At 52.0% G+C, this 23,226-nt stretch overlaps 1 protein-coding gene across 4 annotated transcripts; it reads left to right on the top strand.

Annotated features, from left to right (window-relative positions):
* The first annotated feature begins 1,107 nt into the window (after positions 1-1,107).
* On the top strand, positions 1,108-22,693 carry CHST12 (carbohydrate sulfotransferase 12). Of its 4 annotated transcripts, none has more exons than XM_025863818.2 (2): positions 1,108-1,208; positions 20,282-22,693. In XM_025863818.2, the coding sequence occupies exon 2, from the start codon at positions 20,357-20,359 to the stop codon at positions 21,623-21,625; it is 1,269 nt and encodes a 422-aa protein (XP_025719603.1). In that variant the 5' UTR covers positions 1,108-1,208; positions 20,282-20,356; the 3' UTR covers positions 21,626-22,693. The 4 variants fall into 4 exon arrangements, with proteins under 4 accessions (XP_025719603.1, XP_025719600.1, XP_025719601.1 ...); XM_025863815.2 differs by having other exon boundaries at positions 1,130-1,218; XM_025863816.2 differs by having other exon boundaries at positions 1,136-1,213.
* The last annotated feature ends 533 nt before the right edge of the window (positions 22,694-23,226 follow it).

Below are 23,226 nucleotides of genomic sequence, written 5' to 3'. Positions count from 1 at the left end.
ATGCCATCCCACCCTGTATGCACCTGCCCCATGTCATCCCGGGCGCCCTGTGCCATCCCGCCCTGTGTGCACCTGCCCCCTGCCGGCACTGTCTGCCTGCTGGAGAGGACCTCTTACCAGGGAGTGGAATGAAGGGAACTTAGGGAAACTGGAGGCTGTGGAGAGAGACCCGCTGCTTTGATGTGTTAGCTGAGGAGGTGATAGCTGGAGGGGGTAAAGGGTACTGTTTTTTTGTTTTTAAGCTGGGAGAGGACTGACGGCGGTTAACGCCAACACGAAGATCCAATGGAAAGGAGCAGTTGGTGGACTTGTTTGTTAGCTGTCTCCCCCGCTAGAAGAGAGGTTCCGGGAGGGCAGGGCCTTGCTGTGTCTCGGGACCCAGCAGGTGGGGACTCCGTGATGACTGGCCGCTGGGCAAGGAGGGAGGACAGAGCCTCCCCTCGAAAGGCAGTCCGCGGTCCCCTGCGAGGAACCGCAGAAACCATCACGGATTGGAAAAGTTCTGTGGGTGGCTGGCGGAGATGGCTGCACAAAGGTGAATGTGCATGAAACACGGTTCTGTGGTGAATTTTGTCATATGCGTATTTTACCCCTATTGAAGAAAACCCATCGATGCTAAGAACAAGGGTCATCTCGCGGAGCGCTTCGCGACCTGCCTGCAAGGTGAAGGCACCACCCTCTGGACGGACCTGGGACAACCTCGGAGAGGTTTGGTCACCCGCCCCAGGCCCCGGCCGAGGAGCGTCGCGATCCTCTGCTAGCGGTCGGGGGGTCGCGAACGAGCGGGGCAAACAGCAGGCGCTCCGTAAGTGCAGGCTAGCGGGACCGCGCCGGGCTCCAAGCGGTGTCCCGCGCACCCCTCGCGCGGAGCTGCTGGAGGCGGAGCCAACGCCGCGGCCCGCAGAACTGGATTGGCAGCGGGGGAAGGGGGCGGGCTGCCGGTGCCGGGGGGCGGGGCCGATCGCGGGTCGTAAATACGGCGCCACATGGCACTGGTTGGGGAGGGCGGGGGCGGCGGGGTGCGGAGGGCGCAGGCGCGTTGAGAGCGGGCGCCCCCCCCGGCCTCCGTGGCCCCTCCGTGGGCCGCCATTTCTCGCGAGACGTGAAGCGGGAGGCGGGGCTCCGGGCGCCGGGGGCGGGGCCGACGGAGGAGGGGCGGCCTCGGGAGTGTCGGCAGACGGCGAGGCGGCCGCGGCGACGGCGACGAGGTGAGGTGAGGTGAGCGGAGGCGCGCGAACTGCGGGCCGCGGGGCGGCGTGCGGGACGGGGCGGCGGGCGGGTCCGGCTCCCTCCCTCAGCCCGCCGGCAGGTCCTCCGCGGCCCCGGGCCGAGCCCCCGGGCCGAGCCCCCGTGCCGGCCGCTGTGTGACCTTGGCCCGGCTCGTACCCTCTCTGAGCCCCCGGGCGGCCGGCGCTGGAGGGCGGCGGAGGCGGGTGGGGCGCCCCGCAGGCGCGCTCCCGGTCCTCTTGTGGGGTACCGCGGGAGCGTGGACGCCGGCTCGGCGGTGCTCGGAGCCGGGCCCCACGCCGCAGTGCTCCCAGGGCCCTGCGCTGGGACCCCGGGCCCGGCGGGCGCCCCCACCCCTACACCCCACCGCTGCGCTCCTGGGGGGCTGCGGGCACCTCCCGCCGGCCTGCGCTGCGCGGCCCCGCCCCGGGGGACCCCAGGGCGGCCGCTGCGGGGCCGTGAGGCCTGGAGGGGTACCCCTCCAGGGACCCTCTGCTCAGAAACAGCAGGGGTGCTTCTCCCGCGCAAGGAAGCCGTGCACTGGCCACTAACAGAGGGACCTCCATCTCCCGCTCGGGCTCCTGGCCACCGGGCATCCTGGCGAGCCGTTGGCGCAAGCCGAGGTTCCGCTGGCGCGGAGCACAACAAGCCACAGTGTGTCCGCAGTTTATTAAATTATTTACTCTGTGCTTGCACTCGGACCGGCTCGGGAGGCCCGGGATGAACGGGGGGCATGCAGACGCACCTCTAAGGGTGCTGCCCCCCAAAGTGTAGGTGCAGGCTGCGGGCGGCGGGGAACCGGCTCAGCGGGCCCTCACCTGCCCCCGCGCAGGACACAGTGCAGCCCTTTCTCCTGGAGCACCTGGCGTGGGGCGTGTGAGTCAGGGCTGCGGTCTCGGGGGAGAAGGAGAGCACACAGGGATGTCAGGACACTGTTTTAAATGGAAGTAGAGTTGAAATACATTGTGTGGGATGAAGGTGTTACAAGGGCGGGTTTGGTACACTTGCATGTTGCAATCTGCGCACAGCAATAGCGTTAGTCCACACCTAGCACATGGCTACGGGAAGGCAGCGCTCCTGAGCGTGTAGAACGCATCTGCATGGAATTGCTTGGTGGCTCGTTTTCTTGCAGATTAGTTTATAGGACTTTGGGTTGGTATTTGCAGGCCTACAGTACTGCTCAGTGTTACTGCGTGCCGGCGTCGTCAGTTCAGCAAACACTGAGCCTCTTATTTGCAAGATGTCAAGTTGGACTAGCTGCCGGTGATAAGGTTAGGCTGATTATAATACAGCGTGACTGGTGCGTCTAGGCAATTATTTACAAAGTGTGAAGAAATGGGAAGAGTGAAGCGTATTTCCTGGTGTTGGAGTTTTCCATGGTGGAGACGTTGGATGAATTTGGGGGACTTGAAGGACAAGTGAAGGTTGGAGAGAACATTCCAGGTGGAGGCAGCAGGGCGTGTGGAGACATGGAAGGGAACGGGGCGTTTGGGGGGGTAGCAAGTCCCTGGATTCATTGCCAGAGGGGGTTTGGGGATTGGGGAGGAAGCTAAGGTTTCTTATCAAAGGGCCTTGAATGCTATTCTAGAGTTTGGGCTGCTATGCTGATCTTCAGTGAGGGGGTGGTCAAGGTTTTGGGTGAGATGTGATAGGTCCGTGTTTAAGAAAAGTAGCAGTAGGGACAACAGGGAAGGCGGGTTCAGGGTGTGGGGAGCTGGAGACTGAATTGGGTGCCATTGTAGGGGGAATGGCTTCGGGACGGAAGCCGAGAGAGTGGAGGGAATCATCAGATTAGAGCAAGTAGGAGAACCCACAGCATGTGGCACTCTGTGGGGTGTGGTGAAGGGGAAAGAAAAGAACGCTAGAGTAACCAAGGTTTGTCACTCAGCTGCTTGAAGGACAGAGCTGGTGCCTGTGATGAAAAGTGCTAGAGTGGATGTGGATGTGGGTTTTAGGCTTGCAGAATTCATGGTGTTTGTGGGCCATCCTGGATGAGACACCTTCTCATAGAGTGTCTGGGGCGGAAGCCTGGGCGATACCAGCCAGGAAGGGATAGGTGCTGGAAGAGAAGCGTGTCTGATGGCCGACCCCGGGCCTGCAGTTTATGGCCATGACTGCATATTAGCACAGCTGGGGGGTGATTGTCTTCCAGAAAGGTCTCCAGGCTCAAGTGCAGCTGTGGAGGAGAGACCAGTTAATGATACTGCTGAAGCAGATGCAGGTAGCTTTTCATTTAAAAAAACCACAACTTACATCTTATTTTCGATTTCTTAATTGTCTCTTTCTCTTCAGAAGCTAGCGGTTGGTTTCCCACCTACTTAGCGTGTGTGTGTGTGTGTGTGGCACTTGCCAGTAGATGGGCCTCGTGATAGCTGACACAGCTGCTCCGTCCTTCCTGCAGTTAATCAAGGTGGCGGTTTCTGTAACTGTTTAGAGAACTTGACAAATATTTCAGAGAGGAGTGGGAAATGCCAGGCATAGTTGGGTAGGGGGAGAGGGGCCACTGCTATGCCTAACACAGGGAGATGCAGTGAGTGGAGTCAGCGGCCTCCAGAACACCACCAGCCGGCACTTAGGCAGGACAGTGGAAGAGTCTGGGGAGTGTGAGTAGCTCAAAAGAAAGGACCTAAAAATAGTGACACCAGGGGGTCCCCAGTAAGGAGGCTCAGGTGGATCCCTCACTAGTAAAGCTCATAATTAACAGCCTCCCCCCACGGTTCAAAGCTTCCAAGTTCTTTTGGTGCCCTGCCTCTTAAATAGGAACAGATAACCAAGGACGTGTGAAGACACCTCTAATTTGGAAAGTAAAGACCCTAGCACACACTTGTAGGCCGTGGAGGGTGTGCAGGAGGAAGACTGAACAAGCCGACCGACGCTAACATGCGCACTCAGAGAAGAGGAACCACTGCATGCAAGAAACAAGAGCGGACTGCTGTATAAAAAAAAAAAAAGTGGGGGAACACTTGAAGAACCAAAAAGAGAACTCTTGGATATAAAAAAAACCATAATGGCAGAAATAAAAAACCCAGTTGGTGGGTGAAAGATACAGTTGAGGAGCTGGGGAAGATGAACCTAAAAGCAAAGATGGGAAGTGAGAGTCTGGATAAAAATAAAAAAAGGGAAAGACCAGATTAGGAGGCTGACAGCTGACTATTCTGTTTCAGTAAGAAAGAAGAGAAAATAGGACAAGGCCGTCCACAAAATAATGCAAGAGAATTTCCTAGAACCAAAACTTTGTGTGGAAGGGGCCTCCCAGGTGGCCCGCTCTGCAGGTGAAAAGGCAGGTGTCCTTCGCTCTCCCTGTCTGCTCAGCTCCCAGTGTGCGTCCTTGCAGTGTGGGGAGCAGGTGTGCACAATGAGGGATGCCGAGTTTCCACAGTAACGAGTGAGAGTTTGGGAAACAAGGGATTTATTTGGAAATGCCTGTGAGACCATCGGTTTCAGAATTTGGGTAGTGAGAGTATGGATTTAGAGAGAGATGTGCACACCCACTCCAAGGCACATCGTTGTGAAATCTCAGAACTCTGGGACAAGGAAGATTATGCTAGCTTCTAGAAAAAGAATAAAAGCAGGCCACCAGCAGGTCATCACAGAACAGAGCAGAACGCCTTGGGGACCTGTCCGCAGCACCGCTGGAAGGTGGAAGGCAAGAGAGCATGGCTTTCAGAATTCCGAAGGAAACTGTCTTCCACCTCAAACTCTATGCTCAGGCAAAGGAGGGTAGAATAAAGATATTTTCAGACATGCTCCAAAAGTTCACATCCCATGTACTTTAAGGAAGCGACTGACAGACATGCTTTCCCGAAATGAGGTGGTGAGTCTGGAAGGACAGAGCCAGAGGAGATGGGGTTTTCCTGAGAGGTAGGGAGGCCAGCGTGCTCACCTGTCTGGGGCAGATCCCCCGGGGGAGAGTTCTCGGGGAAGGTGAACTTGCCAGGGCACCTGATGCGCTGGGACATCTGGAGAGGAGATGTGGACAGCTGACCAGGCTGGGGCTGGATTAGTGATGAGTCCATGGAACACAAAGCAAATGAGAGCACAAGACTGTTATTAGTTCCAGGGAAAATAGACCGTTGTGCAGGAAAAGAGAAATAATTAACGGTGTACTACAAGGCTCGGCTGTGAACAGCCTTTGCACGATGATAATAATTGATGTAAACATCAAATATTGCTCTAATTGAAACGACGATGCGCCTGTCGGGAGATGGTGTGGGGGGGTGTGAGGGGCCGGGGGAGGGAGGAGACACTGTGCTTCCACCTGTCCCAAGGGCAGGCCCCTTCCTAAAGCCAGTCCAGTGGTGACTCAGGAGCCTGCTCCTCAGAGGTGGTGGGGAGCACCCAAGGTTCGGCCAGCAGAGTGGAGGTGGGGTAACGGGGAACAGACGGGGGCTGCTGTGCTGTGTGGTGAACTGCCTAGCACGATTTCATCCTTTAACGTATACACGTGTGTGCCTAACATTGGTAAAGATAGACCGTGACACTGCGCTCCCCGCCCTACCCGAATCTCGCCCATGTTGGGTGCTGGGCTTGCTCACTCATGGGCCCTTTTCCTCCTCCCAGAGAGCGACTTGTTCATCTCCTCCTCATTGCTGTCAGTGTTCCGTCTCCTGCCTCCTGGTTCCTGTGGAGGCAGGAGATGACCTGCCGCACTCCAGCCTCCAGAATGTGGAGGCTGCCTTCCGGACCTGTTTTATGTTTTTCTTAACTTATCATAAAGGAATTTTAAAGCATATTGAAAAGTAGAAAGAGCACTATTGTGATCTCTGCATTCCCTGTCACCAAGTTTCAGAAATTATAAAATCAGAGTCAGTTGTGTTTATCTGTTTTCTGTTAGCCTAATAGCTCTTTATTGAGTACCGTCTGTATACCAAGCACTGTTCTAAGCCTTGAGGCCACCTGCCTTCTCAAGTTTATATTTTAGTGCAGACAGACAGTGAACAAGTGAGCCCAAGAACATGTAATATTGGAGGTGATGACACATGCCACAGACCCAGCAGGTCTGGACGATGGGGAGTGACCAGGGAAGGCCTCACCGATGACGTGAGCTCTGAGCAGAGATCAGAAGCAAGTGCGGGGTTGAGCCACCGGATTCCCCAGGTGTGCACGTCTAGGCAGAGGAGAGTGGATGTGGGCCTGGCAGTGGGAGCCGAGGAATAGCAGGGAGGCCACTGCGGCTGGAGTGGGGCCAGTGAGGGGGGAAGTGGAAGAGATGAGAGTGTGGGGTCCCATCAGGTAGAACTGTAAGGACTGGAAATGGGAAGCTGTCAGACTCCAGTGATTGGAGGGTTTTGAGCAGAGAAGTGACACGTGTGACTTGTCACGGAATAACCACGGCTGCTGTGTTGGACGTGGTTTGTATGGGCTCGAGCACAGAGAACAGGTTAGGGACAGCTGTAGCCATGCAGGTGAGAGCTGAGGCCTGCTGGACCAGGGTGCAGGTTAGGGACAGCTGTAGCCATGCAGCTGAGAGCTGAGGCCTGCTGGACCAGGGTGCAGGTTAGGGACAGCTGCAGCCATGCAGCTGAGAGCTGAGGCCTGCTGGACCAGGGTGCAGGTTAGGACAGCTGTAGCCATGCAGCTGAGAGCTGAGGCCTGCTGGACCAGGGTGCAGGGGCCAGGTGGGCACTAGAGGGACTGGAGGAGGTGAGAGTCTGGTTATATTTCGGAGGTACAGCTCCAGGCAGGTTCTTAAACTAATTGTGAAATTTATCATCATTTTTTTCTTCCCTTGAAATAATTTATTTGAATTATCTTAACTCTGAGAAATGAGTGCTCACGTGGACTCCAGAATCAAATACCATGCAGGAAATAACTTGAGTCTTGTGAGGAAGGTAGAAGGTACAAGAGATACGATCCGCCTCTTCTAAGAACTTGAAGTTTGGGAATACAGGACTGGTATGCGTGCCCTAAGAGCCTGTCTACACGGAGCTATCAGTGGGGCTTAGGGACGAGGGGCCAAGAGACCAGTGTGAGTAGATAGCCCTCCGTGCCCTGAGCCCAGCTCCGGGGGGAAGTTACTTTACTTCAAAGGCCAACTTTGGGTTCAATTTTCATTCAGGTCTCCTGCCTTCTGCCTCCCTGAAACCTTCTGTTTCATCAATGTGACCATTTATTACTTCTTTTTATGTGGATACCCTGTCAGATGTAGTTTTCAGGGTTAATGGAGTACAAATGAAGTAATTCTGTAAACAGATGAAACCTAGTGCTGGTGGCATCAGGTGAAACTCTGTTTTACTGTGGGGGTTTTAGTCCAGCTCCAAAGAGGCAGACACAGTGCAGAGAGTAAATGTTGAGACCACTCAGGGAAACTTTCCAAATTTCTGTTGACTTCAGTGATGGGAACTGCAGTGATTTCTTTGCTTTATGTAATGTGTTTGCAAAGCTGAAAAAGAAGTGGGTAGTTTCTGGTCTTTTTGCCTGTCTCATAAATAAGTAAAACTGGAAACATTCTTGGACTTCTTATTGGAGTCCATGTCACTTAATTTAATGCTCAGAAGTTGGTTATTTGCACAAGAAGAAGCAAATTCTTTCAGAAATAAAGTAATAAAAATTTGAGTGTCTACCAAAACCCAAACAGTTGTGCATGGACTATCTACTGTGGAGGCTGCTGGGGGTAGTGGTTGGGAAGGTGGGGTCTTAAACCAGTTGCCTGGGCTCAAATGCCGGCTCTCAACAGGTGCTATAGCTCTGTGGACTTGGGCAAGTTGCCTGGATGTTTTGCCCCAATTTTATCACAATTAGTGTAAGGATTAAATAAATTAATATACATAAGACCTTACGATACCACTTTTGAAAACATGTTAGCCATTGTTATAATTATGATAAAATCAGTTGAAAGAGTAGACACTTTTTGGCTGATAATCGACTATTGGTAGAAACTATGAGTAATAAAAAAATAACATTATATGAATAGAATACAAATATTTGAGGGCCCGAAAAAGTTGGGAAAATAAATAAGGCCAGTGGCCTAGTCCAAAGAGAGTGGCTTAATATTTTACAGAATAGTTCATATGTTATCATGTTCATATTCTCAGTAGCTCTGGTTAGCAGAAAGACTTCGGTCGGTGTTTTGTGGACAAGGAGCTGAGACTCAGACTTGAGGTGATGTCTCAGGCCACTCAGCAGAGACTGGACTGGGCCCCAGAACGCCTTCCGTCTTCCTCCTGATCTGTAAATGTCTGTAGGACTTCCGAGGCTGGTGTTTTCATCCTGTATTGTGGAAACTGGTGAAGGCTAGTTCATGGAGTTCATGTTGGAAAGGTTTAGCTTCTGGAGATGGACTTAATAAGGCTGTTGACATTTTTTATCCTTGAAATAAAATATATTGAGGCATAATTTACATACCGTAAAATGCATACATTTTAAGTGTACAGTTTGACAAATGTGGACAAATATGTCCACCTGTGTAACTACCACTGCCTTCAATACAATAGAACATCTCCTTCGCCCGGCTTCCTCCCGTCCCTTGGCACACTATGGTTTATGTCACTGTTTTTGCCTTTTGAAAACTTCCTGTAAGTGGAATCACATGGAATGTGCTCTTCTGTGTCTGGGTTCTTTTGTTCAGCGTAATATCCGAGAGATTCAAACGTGTCGTTGCATGTACTGATTCATGAATCGGTGGCTCATTCTCCTTTATTTCTGGGTAGTTTTCCACTGAATGAGCCCACCACAGTTTGTGTATTCATTCACTTGTTGAAGGACCTCTGGGTTGTTTTCAGTTTGTAGCTGTTTTGGATAAAGCTGCAGTGAGCATTCTTGTACACATCTTCGTGTGGACAGTTATTGCATTCATGGATCAGGTCTTTGGTGCTGTATCTAAAAGGCATCACCACACCCAAGGCCATCTAGGTTCTCTCCTATGATCTCCTATGAGTTTTATAGTTTTGCAGTGTACATTTAGGTCCGTGCTCCACTTGGAGTTAATTTTTGTGAAGGCAGTAAGGTCTGTGTCAGAAATCTTTTACGTGTTTATCTTTACATGCGTGTCCAGTTGTCCAGCACTCATAATTGAGGCAGGCTGACTTTGCTCCATTGGGTTGCTTTTCCTACAGATCAGCTGACTCTATTTATGGGGGTCTATTTCTGGGCTCTCTGTTCTTTTCCATTGATCTTTTTCTCTGTTCTCTTGCCAATACCACATACTCTTGATTACTGTGGCTTTATGATAAGTCTTGAGGTCGGGTAGTCAGTCCTCCAGCTTTGTTGTTCTTTAGTATTGTGTTGTCTATTCTGGGTCTTTTCCCTCACATATAAACTTTAGAAACTGTTGATAATAACAAAATAACTTCCTGGGATTTTGATTGGGATTGCATTGAATCTATAGATTAAGTTGGGAAGAACTGATACCTTGGCAAACATTGAGTCTTTCTGTTCACACACAGGGAATATCTCTCCATACATATTATAGGTATTTTGTCAGATTTATACCTAAATATTTTATTTTGGGGAGTTCTAATATAAATGGAATTGTGTATTTCATTTCAAATTCCACCTGTTCATTGCTGATATATAGGAAACTAGTTGACTTTTGTAAATTTGTATTCTGCAAACTTGCTATAATCGCTTGAGCCCTTAAGATTTTGTAAGTGAAAAATCAATAACCTAAGATTTGTATATCATATTTTGATGATCAGTTTGATTGGTCTTTAAATAGAGTCCCTAAGCATTATTGTAGTGTATCTACTTTTATGGTTCTTGTAGAACCTTCTAGGAACTGAAAAATCTGCTTGATGTTTTTTAATACCGACTTTTCTGACTTTTAAAAAGTCTTAGCATAAAAAAAGAATCTGCTCTGTATGCAAAAAGAGTTGATACCAGTTTTATTCATAGTGGTCAAAAAGGGAACTAGCCCCAAAGTCCATCAGTTGGTAAATGGATAAACAAACAGTGGTAGAGCCATATAATGGAATACTACTCGGCCATAAAAAAGGAACTTCCAATGAACATGAGCAACAACCTGGACAAATCTAAGAAGCATCTTGCAAAGTGAAGAGCCTGCATCCTACATGGTTTCCTGTAGGTACATTGTAAGGAAGGCAGAACCAAGCACAGAAAACAGATTAGTAGTTGCCCAGAGCTAGGTGTTGGGGAAGGAGGAGGGAACTTTTGAGAGTGATGGAAATGTTCTAGATCTTAATTGTAGTGTATCTTAATAGTGTACCTTTGCCAACTTATCAGACTCTACAGTTAAAAAGACTGAGTTTTACTGTATGTAAATCAGATTTCAATAAACCTGATTAAAAAAGAAAAGAAGCAGAGGTGCCAACATGATTTAATCAGGAAAGAAGGGTCTTTTAAACACATGGTGCTGGAACAGCTGGGTATCTATATGGGGAAAAAATTAATCTCAACCCCTCCCTCTGGAATACTCATATTGGATAGTGACTGAAATTCTCCTCATTTGAAATTCCTTTTCACCATGGCAAATAACTTTATATCCATTTCACACTTTTTTTTAAGATTTATTTTAAATCTTTATGTTTATAAATAAATAAATAAATAAATAAAAAATAAATAAATAAAAATTTATGTTTTAAGATTGATTTTTAGAGAGAGAGTGCACACGAGTTGAGGGAGGGGCAGAGGGAGAGAGAGAGAATCTCTAGCAGACTCCATGCTGAGCACGGAGCCTGACTGGGGCTTGATCCCATGACCCTGAGATCATGACCTGTGCCAGAACCAAGAGTCGGATGCTGAACTGACTGAGCCACCCAGGTGCCCTCTGTTTCTTAACACTTTCTGTTTAGTTCTCACTGGTTCAACCGCTTCTGTCTGTAATGTGTAGTAAACACACATAGCCTCCCAATACAAGTGACAAAGCAAATATATGTATTAGGGTTCTCTAGAGAACAGAATCCATAGGGTGTATGTAAAGAGACTTAAGGAAGTGGCTCATGTGATTATGGAAGCAGAGAAGTTCAGACCCACGGGGGCAGATGGTGTGTTCCAGTCCAAGTCCAAGCCTGAGGGCAGGAGACTTCTGTTCCAGCTCACAGACAGGCAGAGAGGAAATTCTCTCTTCCCCTTACTGTTCTGTTCAGGCCTTCAGTAGATTGAGCGAGGCCCACCCGCGCTGGGGAGTGCCGTCTGCCTGACTCAGTCTATGGAATCAAATGTCAGTCTCATCCAGAAACACCCTCACAGACACACCCTGAATACCTTGTGACCAGTGAAAGGGACACAGAATCAACCGGCATGTACCTCCTGACCTTTCTGTCCTGTGGTCGTCAGTCCTGCTACGGAAGTGTAGAAAGTGCCCTGACGCAGGTCCTCCCATGGGTCTGGCCATGTGGCCCGCTCTTCCCAATAAGGATGACACACCCCAGAACGTGAGGGAGCTCAACCCCCCGCGGTCTGCCGCAGACCGCCCTATCGTCCCCCTGATTTTTGCCCACTGCGGGTGTGAAGGCCCCTTCAGACCAGCAGCCTCCCATGGGCAGCCGCTGTGGGGCTCCTGTCACCATGTATGTGTGAAGAGGAATGTTTAGCAACCCCACCCCAAGCTAAGAAACAACTCTTTCTGCACAACCACCTTGTTTTGGGGTTAAACCTAACCTGAAGCCTGATTGTTCACAAGGGCGTTGACGGAGCCCTTGCAGAAAACCAGCCCCCAAGGGCGAAGCTTTTGGATGAGACTTCGCTGTCCATCCTCTTGGCTGGAGGCAGAAGCCTGAGACTGACTCGCAGCAAGCCCGCTGTAAATCATTTCCTCAGCGGAGCCTCTTCGTGCCCTGCTGCTTCAGAAGCTATAAGGCTTCTTATTGACTGCTTTTTGAAGTCGTGGGAGATTCATTTTTGGAAATAATACCCTTATTTTTTGAATGACTACTTTGGGGTCAGTGTTGTTCCCTGACTTGCTTCTGTATCCAAAGGGCTCCCAGCTTCAGTTCTCCGCTGGCTCCCCCCCGCCACCACTGCTGCCGCTGTCCCCAGAAGGCAGCCGAGTGTTCCCCCAGAGCCCTCCCTGACTCCCGCTGCCTCCGTGCCTGGACCAGAAACGCGTAGGTCCCGCTACATTTTAAAAAGTAAAGCTTGGTGGTGGTGCTGTGTGGTGGTCTTTTTGTCTCTGCTCTTTGTCTTTGCAACCCAGAGGAGCTGTGGAGCCTGCTTGAAGCAGCACAGTCCCTTCCTTTCGAGGCACTGCTCACACAGGCCCTTTAGCACACTCACCCCGCCTTGTCTCCACAACTGCTGTGGGCTTGTTTGAGGTCAGAGAGGGCAGCACCCGGGGCTGCTCTAGTTCCCTGACGTTAAAATGACCTGTGCCCTCAGCCTCATCGGCAAGCGCTGCCTCAGCTTGGTGTTGAGGTGCTCAGCACCTCGGTTTGGAAAGGCCTGGAAGGGCTTGCCCCTGAAGCCAGTCTGGTTCTGGGGCAGGACTCCAGGGCGAGACAAGGCTCCCAGGACCAGTCTCACAGGTGAAGAGCCAGGCGCATGGGGTTTGGGGTATCCCAAAGGGAAGACTTGTCTTGTTTACCTGTACCCATCCCCTCATTGTAGGATTCTAAAACTTTAACATTTGTGTGATGAACAAATTGTAGGTAAACCCAGCCCGTTGAGCTTTTGTGCAGGGTTGTGAGGCTAAGCTGTGGCTCTAGGTTTATAGCCTTTGTTACTTACGGCTCTCTCCCCAACTAAAGGAATCCTTGTCTTTGTACATTTTATTTACTTTTATTCATGTGTTTATTTTTTACACACTGTCCTGCATTTTGCTTTATTTATTCAACAATACCTCTTGTCCGTTCCTCCAAGTCCACTGTTGTAGCTCTAATTCATTCTTTTCCAATTTTTCTATTGTGGTAAAACACACGTAACATAAATTTTATCATAACCATTTTTGAGCGTATAGTTCACGTAACATGGAGCACATTCACATGTTCGACCATCACCACCCTCTGTCTCTAGAATTCATTTCATCTTTCCAAATGGATCCTCTGTCCCCATTGAACACTGACTCCCATCCCCTCCCAGGCCTTGGTAACTTCCAGCCTGTATCTGGGAACATGACTCCTCTAGGGACCTCATATGAGCAGAAGCATACAGCATCTGTCCTTTGTGACTCAGCAGCAGGTCCTGTAGGTTCATCCATGTCGTAGCAGCTGCCAGAGTTTCCTTCCATTTGGAGGCTGCGCGATAGTCCGTTGTACATGTGTGTGCGCCACACTTTGTTACCTATTCATCCTTCCGTGCACACTGCAGTGCACACGGGCGCTTCCACCTGTTGGCTGGTGCGAATCATTCTGCTGTGAACACGGCTGTACAAATACCGCTTTGAGACCCTGCTTTCAGTGCTTTTGGATATAGACCCAGAAGTAGAATTGTTGGATTGTATGGTCATTTTATATGGTAATTCAATTTTTAATATTTTGGGGAGCCTCCATACTGTTTTCCGCAGTGGTGGCACCAGTTTGCATTCCCATTAATAGGGCCAGAGGGTTCCAGTTTCTCCACATCCTGGCCAACGCTTATGTTCTGGTTTTGTTTTTGTTTTGTTGAAGATTTTATTTTTTAAGTAAGCTCTACACCCAGTGTGGGGCTTGAACTCATAACTCCGAGATCAGGAGTTGCACACTCCACTGACTGAGCCAGCCAGGCGCCCCTGTATTATTTTGTTTTGTTTTTGATTGGAGCCATCTGAATGGGTGTGAGGTGGTATTTCACTGTGATCTTGGTTTCCGTTTCCCTGATGATGAGTGATGTGGAACATCTTTTCAGGCGCTCATGGGCCATTTGCATGTCTTCAGGGAAATGTCTCTTCAAGTTGTTTGCCTTTTCTTGAATTGGGTCGTTTGATGTTCTTTTCTTTTGAGTATCATGAGTTCTCCATTTATTCTGGATATTAAGCCCTCATTAGATACATGATTTGCAAACATTTTCTTCCTTTCTGTGGGACTCTTCCCTGTGGATAGTGCCCTTTGATGCACAAAAGTTTCCAATTTGCATGAAGTCCGATTGGTTGATTTTTTCTTTCGTTGTTAATGCCTTAATTTTTTATTGCTGTGTATCTTTTGTAAAAGGAAAAATGTTTTTTTCTCATAGTAAAAACCAATCAGTGCTCAGTATAAACAAAAACAAACGTAAATACAGAAAGCCATGAAGCAGTAAGTCAGAATCACGCAGACGGCTGCTGCCCGGGGACGTTTGCCAGCACTGGGTGGCTGGGGCTGGGTGGTGGCGGTGGAGTCCTCTTGCCTGTGTGCAGCCCAAGCTTACCTGACGGCCAGCCCCTAAGCCAGAACTCTGCCTGCAACGACCCACAGGCCCACTGAGTGCTCTAGTCTGCATGGTGCGAGTTATGAGTCTCCTTATAAATAAGTTAGTTGACTCGCTGTTTACAACATAAGCTGCAGATTCACTGTGAGGATGAGAAGAGCCCCCTGGGGGGCCACCCATGTGACCTGCTGCTGGCCCAGGGCCAGGTGGTGAGAAATTCAGGACCTGAACGGGGCTCCTCACTCCTCAGCTGGAGCACTTCACCGTGCCTAGTCATACTCAAGTAAGTATTTATGGACTAAGAACAAAACTTTAGATACTGAGTGTATTAAAGACTAAAAGATGATAGTGTTTGGTGCTAATATGCCAAATAAGGAAAAAAATTAGAGCAACTTCAAACATCTTCTGGTTAAGAGAAGACGGGCTTTCTTTGAACTTAGAGAACCACGTTCAGGACAGGTAATGAAGAAACGTCAGATGCGTCTGCTCCACCTCTGCTGGGTTACAGACTCACCCGACGGGAGCGTCGAAGACTAGTTGTAGGCTGACTGCATCTCGCTCGGCTGTGACCTCTGCCCCCAGGACCAGTGCCTCCGCATCTGTTGGGTCAGAGAAGCCAGGAAACGCACCCATGTGGGACAGAGATGCACCTGTCGGCACCTGAACTTAAAAGGAAGCACAATCCTTCTAAGCCCCTTCTGTTCACCAGATTGAACCTAGACCAAGAAGAAACTTGCACGTTTGACTTCAGTCCCTGGGGGGAGATGGGAAACTGTGGTGGGGGATGTGTGTGCACCGTGTCTTACCAGGCTGCTGCGTATAAATGCTTCCTACAGCGGAGTACCATCCAGATCCAGAAAAGAAGGAGCTGTTGATCTATGTGACCACGCGGATGAGTCTCAAAGCTCACCTGGTGTGACTCCATTTATAGAACACTCTAGAAAATGCCAACTAACTTATGGTGACAGAAAACAGATGAGTGGCTGGAGGGGAGGGATGAGCTCTGGGGGTCGATGGAGGTGTCACTCTCTGACCATGGTGATGGGGTCGCGAGTGCACACACGCAGCCAAACGCGTCAAACTGTACCCGTGAAGCGTGAAGTCGGGGCAGTCGCTCGTGGGCCACTCACAGCCTCACTCAGCAGTTCAGAGGAATGAGGATGTCCAACAGCAGAGCCGCGGGAGCGTGAGCAGGGCTGGACTTTGGGAGTGAGGCTTGAATCTAGATGTTGATGTGACACCTCTGGGCCTCGGTTTCCTCAGCTGTAAGGGGGTCATTCTGCCCGCCCTGAGGCCGTGTGCAGAGAGCCTGAAGGAATGCCAGTGGGTGGCACGCTCCTCCAAGCGCTTTGCACTCGGTGGTAAGAGCCCTTTAAAGGGCAGCTCGTATTAAAAAGATATCATATGTACGTATCATATGATCCATGTCTTTTCCTTGCAATTACACTGAAGTCGTGTGAAGTGATTAGTAAAGAGAGTCCGTTTGCACAAACTGCTGTAGACCCTGGCGTTTGTCAGTGTGCGTGTACTACTTCTTGGCTGAAAAATAAGCAGAGGCATTTATTTGTATATCATGTGTTGTATTTTTAGATTATTCATCATAACCAGATAAGTCCCTTACCTGGTTCTTGGCATTCTCAATACACAAATGACGGCGTGTCCCTGATGCGTGGTGGTGCCTATGCCCACGGACGGGACTTGGGGACTCTGCCCCACCTCCACGGTGCTTGTGAGTCTTGCTCTTAAAACTGGAAGCTGAGCGCTCAGTCATGGGACATTTTCAGTCACCTTTTCCCTTTGCTGCTTTCTCAGCCTTCGGCAAAACTTTTTTTTTTTTTTTTTTTTTGGATATGGTTTCGTCTTCTCTAGAAACCGTGCAGCCTTTTACATCCTCCAGAGAGGATGGTCTTGAAAACTTCAGTGGCACACCCTCAAAGGGAGCTCGCTGACCTCTGGCAGCAGCTGTGTGAGAGACGAGTCACCCCTGACTGTGATGGTTCTCAGGCACAGTGACTGCCTGCATCCCGTGTGATACGTACATGAAGCTGTGTGCTGCCCTGGGCCATGGCAGCATGGGGTCGGCCAGGTTTCTCCGCACCCAGGCTGGGTTGCCTTTCCTGTAGGGGTGCACTGAGAGCGCTGGGGGCTCAGGAAGGACTGATGAAGGTGGCAGTGACCAGAATGTCCTTTTTTCTCTGTCACTTGCCTGTTTCAGCACCTTTCACATAAAACCCACACTACCCTTTGCATGCCGACCTTTGTACCGTGAACATGTGTTACCTTCTCCATTAAAAAAACAAAATGAACTGAGCATAAACAAAAGCCACACGGGTGGAGATTGCTTCCACATTTCGGCCTCATGAAGTTTTAGGTTCATGTAGTGAAAATGCATCAGATCCCAGGTACATAGTTGAACGCATACAAGGAATACAGACTCGGAGAAGTTCGGATAGGGAGAAGTCAGAGAGCATGTGCGATGGGGGACCCTCCCTGGAGCACCCCTAAGACGTGCTCCGTCTATGTCTGCTCAGATGTCCTCTGATACTGACAGAGCTCCCAGTACATCTTAAAAATGGACATTCTGGGTTTGGGCCACTTTATGGTAGTGCATCCATTCTCTCGTTAAGCTGGACCAGTGTCTGAGTTTTGTCTTCTGAAGCCACACAGGATAAGCCTGCTCCCCTCCCATGGGACAGCCCTCCAGCTAGTGGAGGCCTTGACGCAAATCTCTCCTCTGATAGAGCGGCCCCCATTCCTGCACCTGCTCCCCTCCCGCAGGTGCTGTGAGGGAAGAGAACCTGAGAGCCCTCAGAAGCTGGAGGAGAGGCAAGGACCCCACTTACTCTTAACAAGTGGATTAAGACACATGCCCATTGAACGCTTCTACCGAGAGGAGGTGAAGGCCAGAATAGAGGGGTACAGATCTTGAACTTTTCCAGAAACCTCGAACTGTAAGGTCACACTCACTGAACACGGGTATGATGATTTGTCTTTTACCCTCCTCCTTCTGAAAGGGGCTGTAAGACGGTCCAGGTCTAAAACATGGACCTCAGAACAGAGAGGTAAAGGTGAACGATCTCACTGGAAGGGATTAGCATCTTCCGAGACCCATGAGCGTGGCCAGCATTGTTCCTTAGAGCTGATGTCCCAAGACTGCGCTGGGCACAGGGGCCAGGTGTGGTGGGTCTATACCTGCAGGCGTGTGTGTTCATGCAAATTAGTACCACGTTTACTTTTCTGTCCGCCTCATCTTTTTTGCCTTGTGTCCAGCTCCAAGGTCTCTGTCCTGTATCGCTGAATCTTTCTTACCTAGCAGGACAGCTTGATGTTCATCCCAATCTCAGTGTCCAACTCTGATTTTCAACCCATCTTTCCAGCTTATTTGTTCATCTTTCTGAATTTAGTTTCTACTCTCAGTTGCTGGCAGGGTGGGCCAGCTCTGCTGGTGGCTTGGGGGACTGCCCTCTGGGGGAGAGGTAAGCAGAGTCACACACTGGGGGATCTGGCAGGGGACCAGGGGGTACGCTGACCCTGGCAGGTGGCCTTCAGTGGCTAACCTATGTTGATTAATACTGACAAATGTTTTCCATCCTGGAAATGTTCCATCCCAGTGATGATGGCCTGGTGCGGAGGGGCAGGCTCAGCTTCCCTCACCCCCCGGCACCTCCTTTTGTAAGGGGAGGGGAGTCCAAATGTGAATACCCTGCTTTGCACCATCTTCTTCTGCCTGTTGGTGCCCGGTCGGGGAGGTTGACTCACTGCCCGGCCCTGCTGAACTGTGAGGGTGGGGGTGGTTTTTCCACTGATGCCTGGCCTAAGTAGAGCAGGTGTTTCCAAAAAGATGTTTCTCTTGTTAGGTTACTGTAAGGTTAGGAACAGTTCTCAAGACCCTTCTCAGTCCTCACACCAATAGTAAATGGGGAGTGGGGTCCCAAGACCACCCTCAGGTTGGATAATTCACTGGAAGGACCCGCGGAGCCCTCGGAAAGGTGTTGTACCCACCGTTATGGCTCATCGCAGCAAAGGATTCAAATCACAAGCCAAGGGAAGAGGCGCGGGGGGAGGAGTTGTCCTCTCTCAGGGGAGGTCTGGACAGGGCCGACGCCAGCTTCCATTGATGTGTGACGGCGTGCGTGGAGTACTCCCCCCAAGCCTTCACGTCCACAGTCTCTCCTGGGCCTTTGTCATCAAACAGGTAGACTCCCCACGTGGCTGACCTCAGCCTCCAGCCCCTCTGGAGGTCGGGCTGACGCTGGGACCCAAAGCCCCTCGAGCCCCCAATCACACTCTTAGCCTAAGGCCCCCGGGAAACAAAGACACTCCTGTCAGGCAGACCCCCCCCCCCCCGCCCCGCCGAGGAGCCGCGGGCAGGAGGGGTCTCTCTGGGCAAGGTTCAGCCCTTTACTGCACCACTCTTGCCTGTCCTTTCCCTGGGCTCTTCTTCAGAGGCTCTTCGTGGAGCTTTTTCCCTGTGCCTGATGGCTCTTCAGGGTTGGAGGCAGTGCCCTCTGGGAGGTGGGACAGGCTCTTCCTGCTCTTGTTCCTCGAGTAGCCAGGTCCCTGGACTGTCCTTTCCGAGCCTTCCTGTGCCTGTTTGTTGTGTCACATCTCTAGTTGTTGCGTTGTGAGTGGGCAGATCTGTAATGGAGTGGAACCCCGGGAGGCCCTGGGCGTGACTGCACATCCTCCCATCCCCGGGCTAGAGTCCTCCCCCGGGGTTACCTGCCACCTCTCCAGCGTTCTCTGTCCCAGCACTCGATCGGACACCACATCTTCCCTGTGGTGCCCCTAGCACTTCGCCAAGTACCCGGGACAGAGTTGGTGCTCGGCATATCTGTCAAACGGGATGGGCTCCTCTGGCATTTCTGGTATTGACCTTGACTGTTGTCAAGGACAGCCTTCAGTGGAAGTTGTAAGGGAGCCACAAATCTGTTGTCCGACCTGCATCTCCCCATGCACAAGGGTGGCCGCCTGCCCCTGAGCCAGTGGGCCTGCTGGTGGGCCTGCTGGTCGACCTTGCCAGGGTGCAGCCCCAGCACCTGCTGACATTCACAGCTGCCAATCTGCACCTGCCTCCCTTCACCCTCCCACCACCCTTTTGTTTTTGAAGATCAGGCAGCCTTTCTCCATCTCAGCCGTGGCTCTGCCACTGTCTCGCTCCTCTGTGGGGACACCAACAGTGCTCTTAGGGCCTGGAAAGCTCTTGCATGGGCCCCCTTTCATCTGCCCGGTGGACCCTCGCTGTCCCCACTCTGCCCTTGAGTGCACTCCACCCTTTCCACATAGAGGGGGACAGAGACGGTGCACAGCGCCCAGCACACGTCAGCGCACACGGTGGCCTGTCTCTGGTGTGGTTATTGGCATTAAATGTGCACAGCGAAAGGTTTTTCTCAGGGGCTGGGACGTCTTTAGCATTTTTATAAGTTGTAGCATGCATTCAACTTTAAGCTCGTGTTTTGGTTTCGCTGACCACCTCATCTTCCTTCTTGGCATTTCCTACGCATGAGGCTCTGAGTCCCTGCCTGAGCCTGGTCTGTCAGCGCCCCCTTCTCAGTTCAGTGATAAAGGATCTCCAGCGACCTCACCAGCCCACACCCGTCCTTCTGGGCCCCCTGGGCCCCTCGAAGCAGTGTTAGAAGCAGCATGGAGGGGCTGAAGCTCAGCAGGCAGCCTCACAAAGCTTAAGTCGTGGAGGATGGAGGTGTGAGGGGCGGGGCAGGGACTCGGACCACGATGGGAGGTCTGAGATATCAGCAAGCACCGTCGGTGGGAGTCCCGACTGCAAGAGGACCCCTCGCTGGACTGTGGTCTTTAACGTAGCTCTGTGTTACCTTTCCAGGATCCTGAGAGCAGTGTCCCGTCTCCATGAAGCTGACGTGACCGCATCCAGGTGAAAGGGCCCCCCGCCCCGTCCATGGACAGAATGACCAAAACCCGGCTCTTCCGCCTGTGGCTGGTCTTGGGGTCCGTCTTCATGGTCCTCCTGATCATCGTGTACTGGGACAATGTGGGCACCGCCCACTTCTACCTGCACACTTCCTTCCCCAGGCCACACCCCCTGGAGCCACTGCCCACCCCCGCGCACGGGGCAGAGAAGGGGTTCACGTCAGACGTGGACACGTTTCTGCAGAAACTCTTCAGTGGCGGCCTGAAGCAGAACGCCCTTTCTGGTAAAAGGACGGAGCAGCCCTCCGTGCCGGCCTCCAGCAGGCCCGTGCTGAGCAACGCGGAGGAGAGCGTGAGGGGCTATGACTGGTCCACCCACGACGCCCAGCAGGGCCTGGACCCGGGGGGGCAGCAGGCCGAGAGGAGGAGCGTGCTCAGGGGGCTCTGTGCCAACGCCAGCTTCGTATTCCCCACCAAGGAGCGCTCCTTTGACGACATTCCTAACTACGAGCTCAACCACCTCATCGTGGACGACCGCCATGGGGTCATCTACTGCTACGTGCCCAAGGTGGCCTGCACCAACTGGAAGCGCGTGATGATCGTGCTGAGCGAGAGCCTCCTGGACCGCGGAGTCCCCTACCGCGACCCCCTGGACATCCCCCGGGAGTATGTCCACAACTCCAGCACCCACCTGACTTTCAACAAGTTTTGGCGTCGCTACGGCAAGTTCTCCCGCCACCTGATGAAGATCAAGCTGAAGAAGTACACCAAGTTCCTGTTTGTGCGGGACCCCTTCGTGCGCCTCATCTCGGCCTTCCGCAGCAAGTTCCAGCTGGAGAACGAGGAGTTCTACCGCAAGTTCGCCGTGCCCATGCTCAAGATGTACGCCAACCGCACCGGCCTGCCCGCGTCCGTCAGCGAGGCCTTCAGCGCGGGCCTCAAGGTGTCCTTTGCCAACTTCATCCAGTACCTGCTGGACCCACGTACCGAGAAGCTGACGCCCTTCAACGAGCACTGGAGGCAGGTGCACCGTCTCTGCCACCCCTGCCAGATTGACTACGACTTCGTGGGGAAGCTGGAGACCCTGGACCGGGACGCCGCCCAGCTCCTGCGGCTCCTCAAGGTGGACAAGCTGCTTCACTTCCCCCCGAGTTACCGGAACAGAACTGCCAGTAGCTGGGAGGAGGACTGGTTTGCCACGATCCCCCTGGCCTGGAGGCAGCAGCTTTACAAACTCTACGAGGCCGACTTCGTCCTCTTCGGCTACCCCAAGCCCGAGAACCTTCTTAGAGACTGACGGCATCGGGGCGGGGGGCAGCCCCGGTCTCCGGGACAAACGGGGCCAGACGAGGGGTCTGCCGTAGCACGACCTTCCTCCCAGGGATGGGGCGATGCGTTGCCGCGTATATTTTTTTATGGCTTTGCGTCCCTCCCGGTCTGACCCACGGCGCAGTTCCACAACGCTCCCGTTGACGAGGCAGCTGGAAACACCCGGAATCGACCGTACCCACGCTCCGGTTTTTAAAATCACCTACGATTTTGCAATCTGGACCTACTGTTGACTCCACTGCCTATATTCCTTGAGTACTGTGTTAATATTGTTTTTTAAGATTAATATATTTCAGATATTTAATATGAAAAGTGGAGGAGAGGATGGAGTAAATGTTACGTCTGCTTCTGCCGCCTGCTTCCGTGGTTATTCTGGTAGAGCGACAGGGGCTCGGTCAGGGGCTCTGAGGGACTTGACCTCAGAAACTCGGGTGAAGGCAGGGAATTTTCATGGTCGTCTTCAGCAAAAAGGAGGAGCCTGCTCTTGAAATCAGGACTCACCTGTATTTTTAAAAGGGTAGCAGATCCTTCGCAAGCGAAAGCTCTCTGACCGTGTGATATTTCTGAGAAGGCAAATCGGTTAGAGAGGGTCTTCTGCTTGAGACCGTACCTCAGGGCACAGTCACGGAAGCAGGACATTAGCCGCAGCTGTTCCCACGAGGTTATCAGTCATGGACGTAAGGATGTGCCGTCCCAGGGATGGTGTGAGTACGAGTCTGTCCCGAGAATCTGTTCTCTGCCGTCAGCAAGGTGAGGCTGGGGTGGGATTGTCGTCACAGTCTTGGCTGGTCGGCTTCAGCTCCCGTGACCGTCCCCCTTGAGGCTGTGACTGACCCTGGGATCACATTTGGTGGTCCCGACTCCGTAGCAGTGTCTGTCTGGGCTGGGCCGGGAAGGCTCTTTCTAAGCATCTGGTTCAGACTGACGTGCAGTTTGGGCCGTGACCCTGTAGTTGGTGGGAGGCGTGCAGTTGTTCACGGTGTGTGGGCCTCAGGTGTGACCTTGTCTCCTTAATCGGTGGCATTTGGTCCTTGAGGCCCTGTTCCCGAGCCGCTAGCCACACACCGGAGAGTCCTCCCGCTGGTGCTCCACCGTGGGTGCTGTCCTTGCTCTTCTGGCTCCCGGGTGGCACGGAGGTTTGAGCCCATGGCCTCTGGGTGCCCGCCTCACAGGCTCGGGCTCCATGGGGCCAGAAACCACATTTTCCCTTCTGTAAGTTCCCCTTTCTATAAAACAGTTGGCAGCAAAGATGCTCCAAGTCAAGGAGTCCGGTCCTAGAGTCACTGGAGAACCATCACCGTGCTGGGGACTCCTGGGACACCTGCTCAGCCTGTAGTTGGCCGTGGCACCGCGAGCACAGGGCTTCAGGTCACCAGGCAGATGGGGGGGCTCTGCCTTCGGGGAACCCTGTGACCCTATGATGTGAGACGAGAGCAGGGACCCCCGGCCCAAAGGCCTTAAAGAACAAGGCATCAGGAGGTGAGGTGAGGTGAAGGTGGGCATCCTGAGGAAGGCAGCGCTTGAGCCTGAAGGATGGGGTATGGCTTGGACATCCGCGGTAGAGCGCGT

The sequence above is a fragment of the Callorhinus ursinus genome, unplaced genomic scaffold, assembly GCF_003265705.2.
Source record: "Callorhinus ursinus isolate GAN/ISIS: 27379988/994484 unplaced genomic scaffold, GSC_fseal_2.0 scaffold70, whole genome shotgun sequence".
NCBI lineage: Eukaryota > Metazoa > Chordata > Mammalia > Carnivora > Otariidae > Callorhinus > Callorhinus ursinus.
This window is presented reverse-complemented; position numbering and strand designations above follow the sequence as displayed.

Excerpts from the sequence above, each read along its gene's own strand:
- CHST12 (XM_025863818.2), top strand. The coding sequence starts at position 20,357 with ATGGACAGAATGACCAAAACCCGGCTCTTCCGCCTGTGGCTGGTCTTG.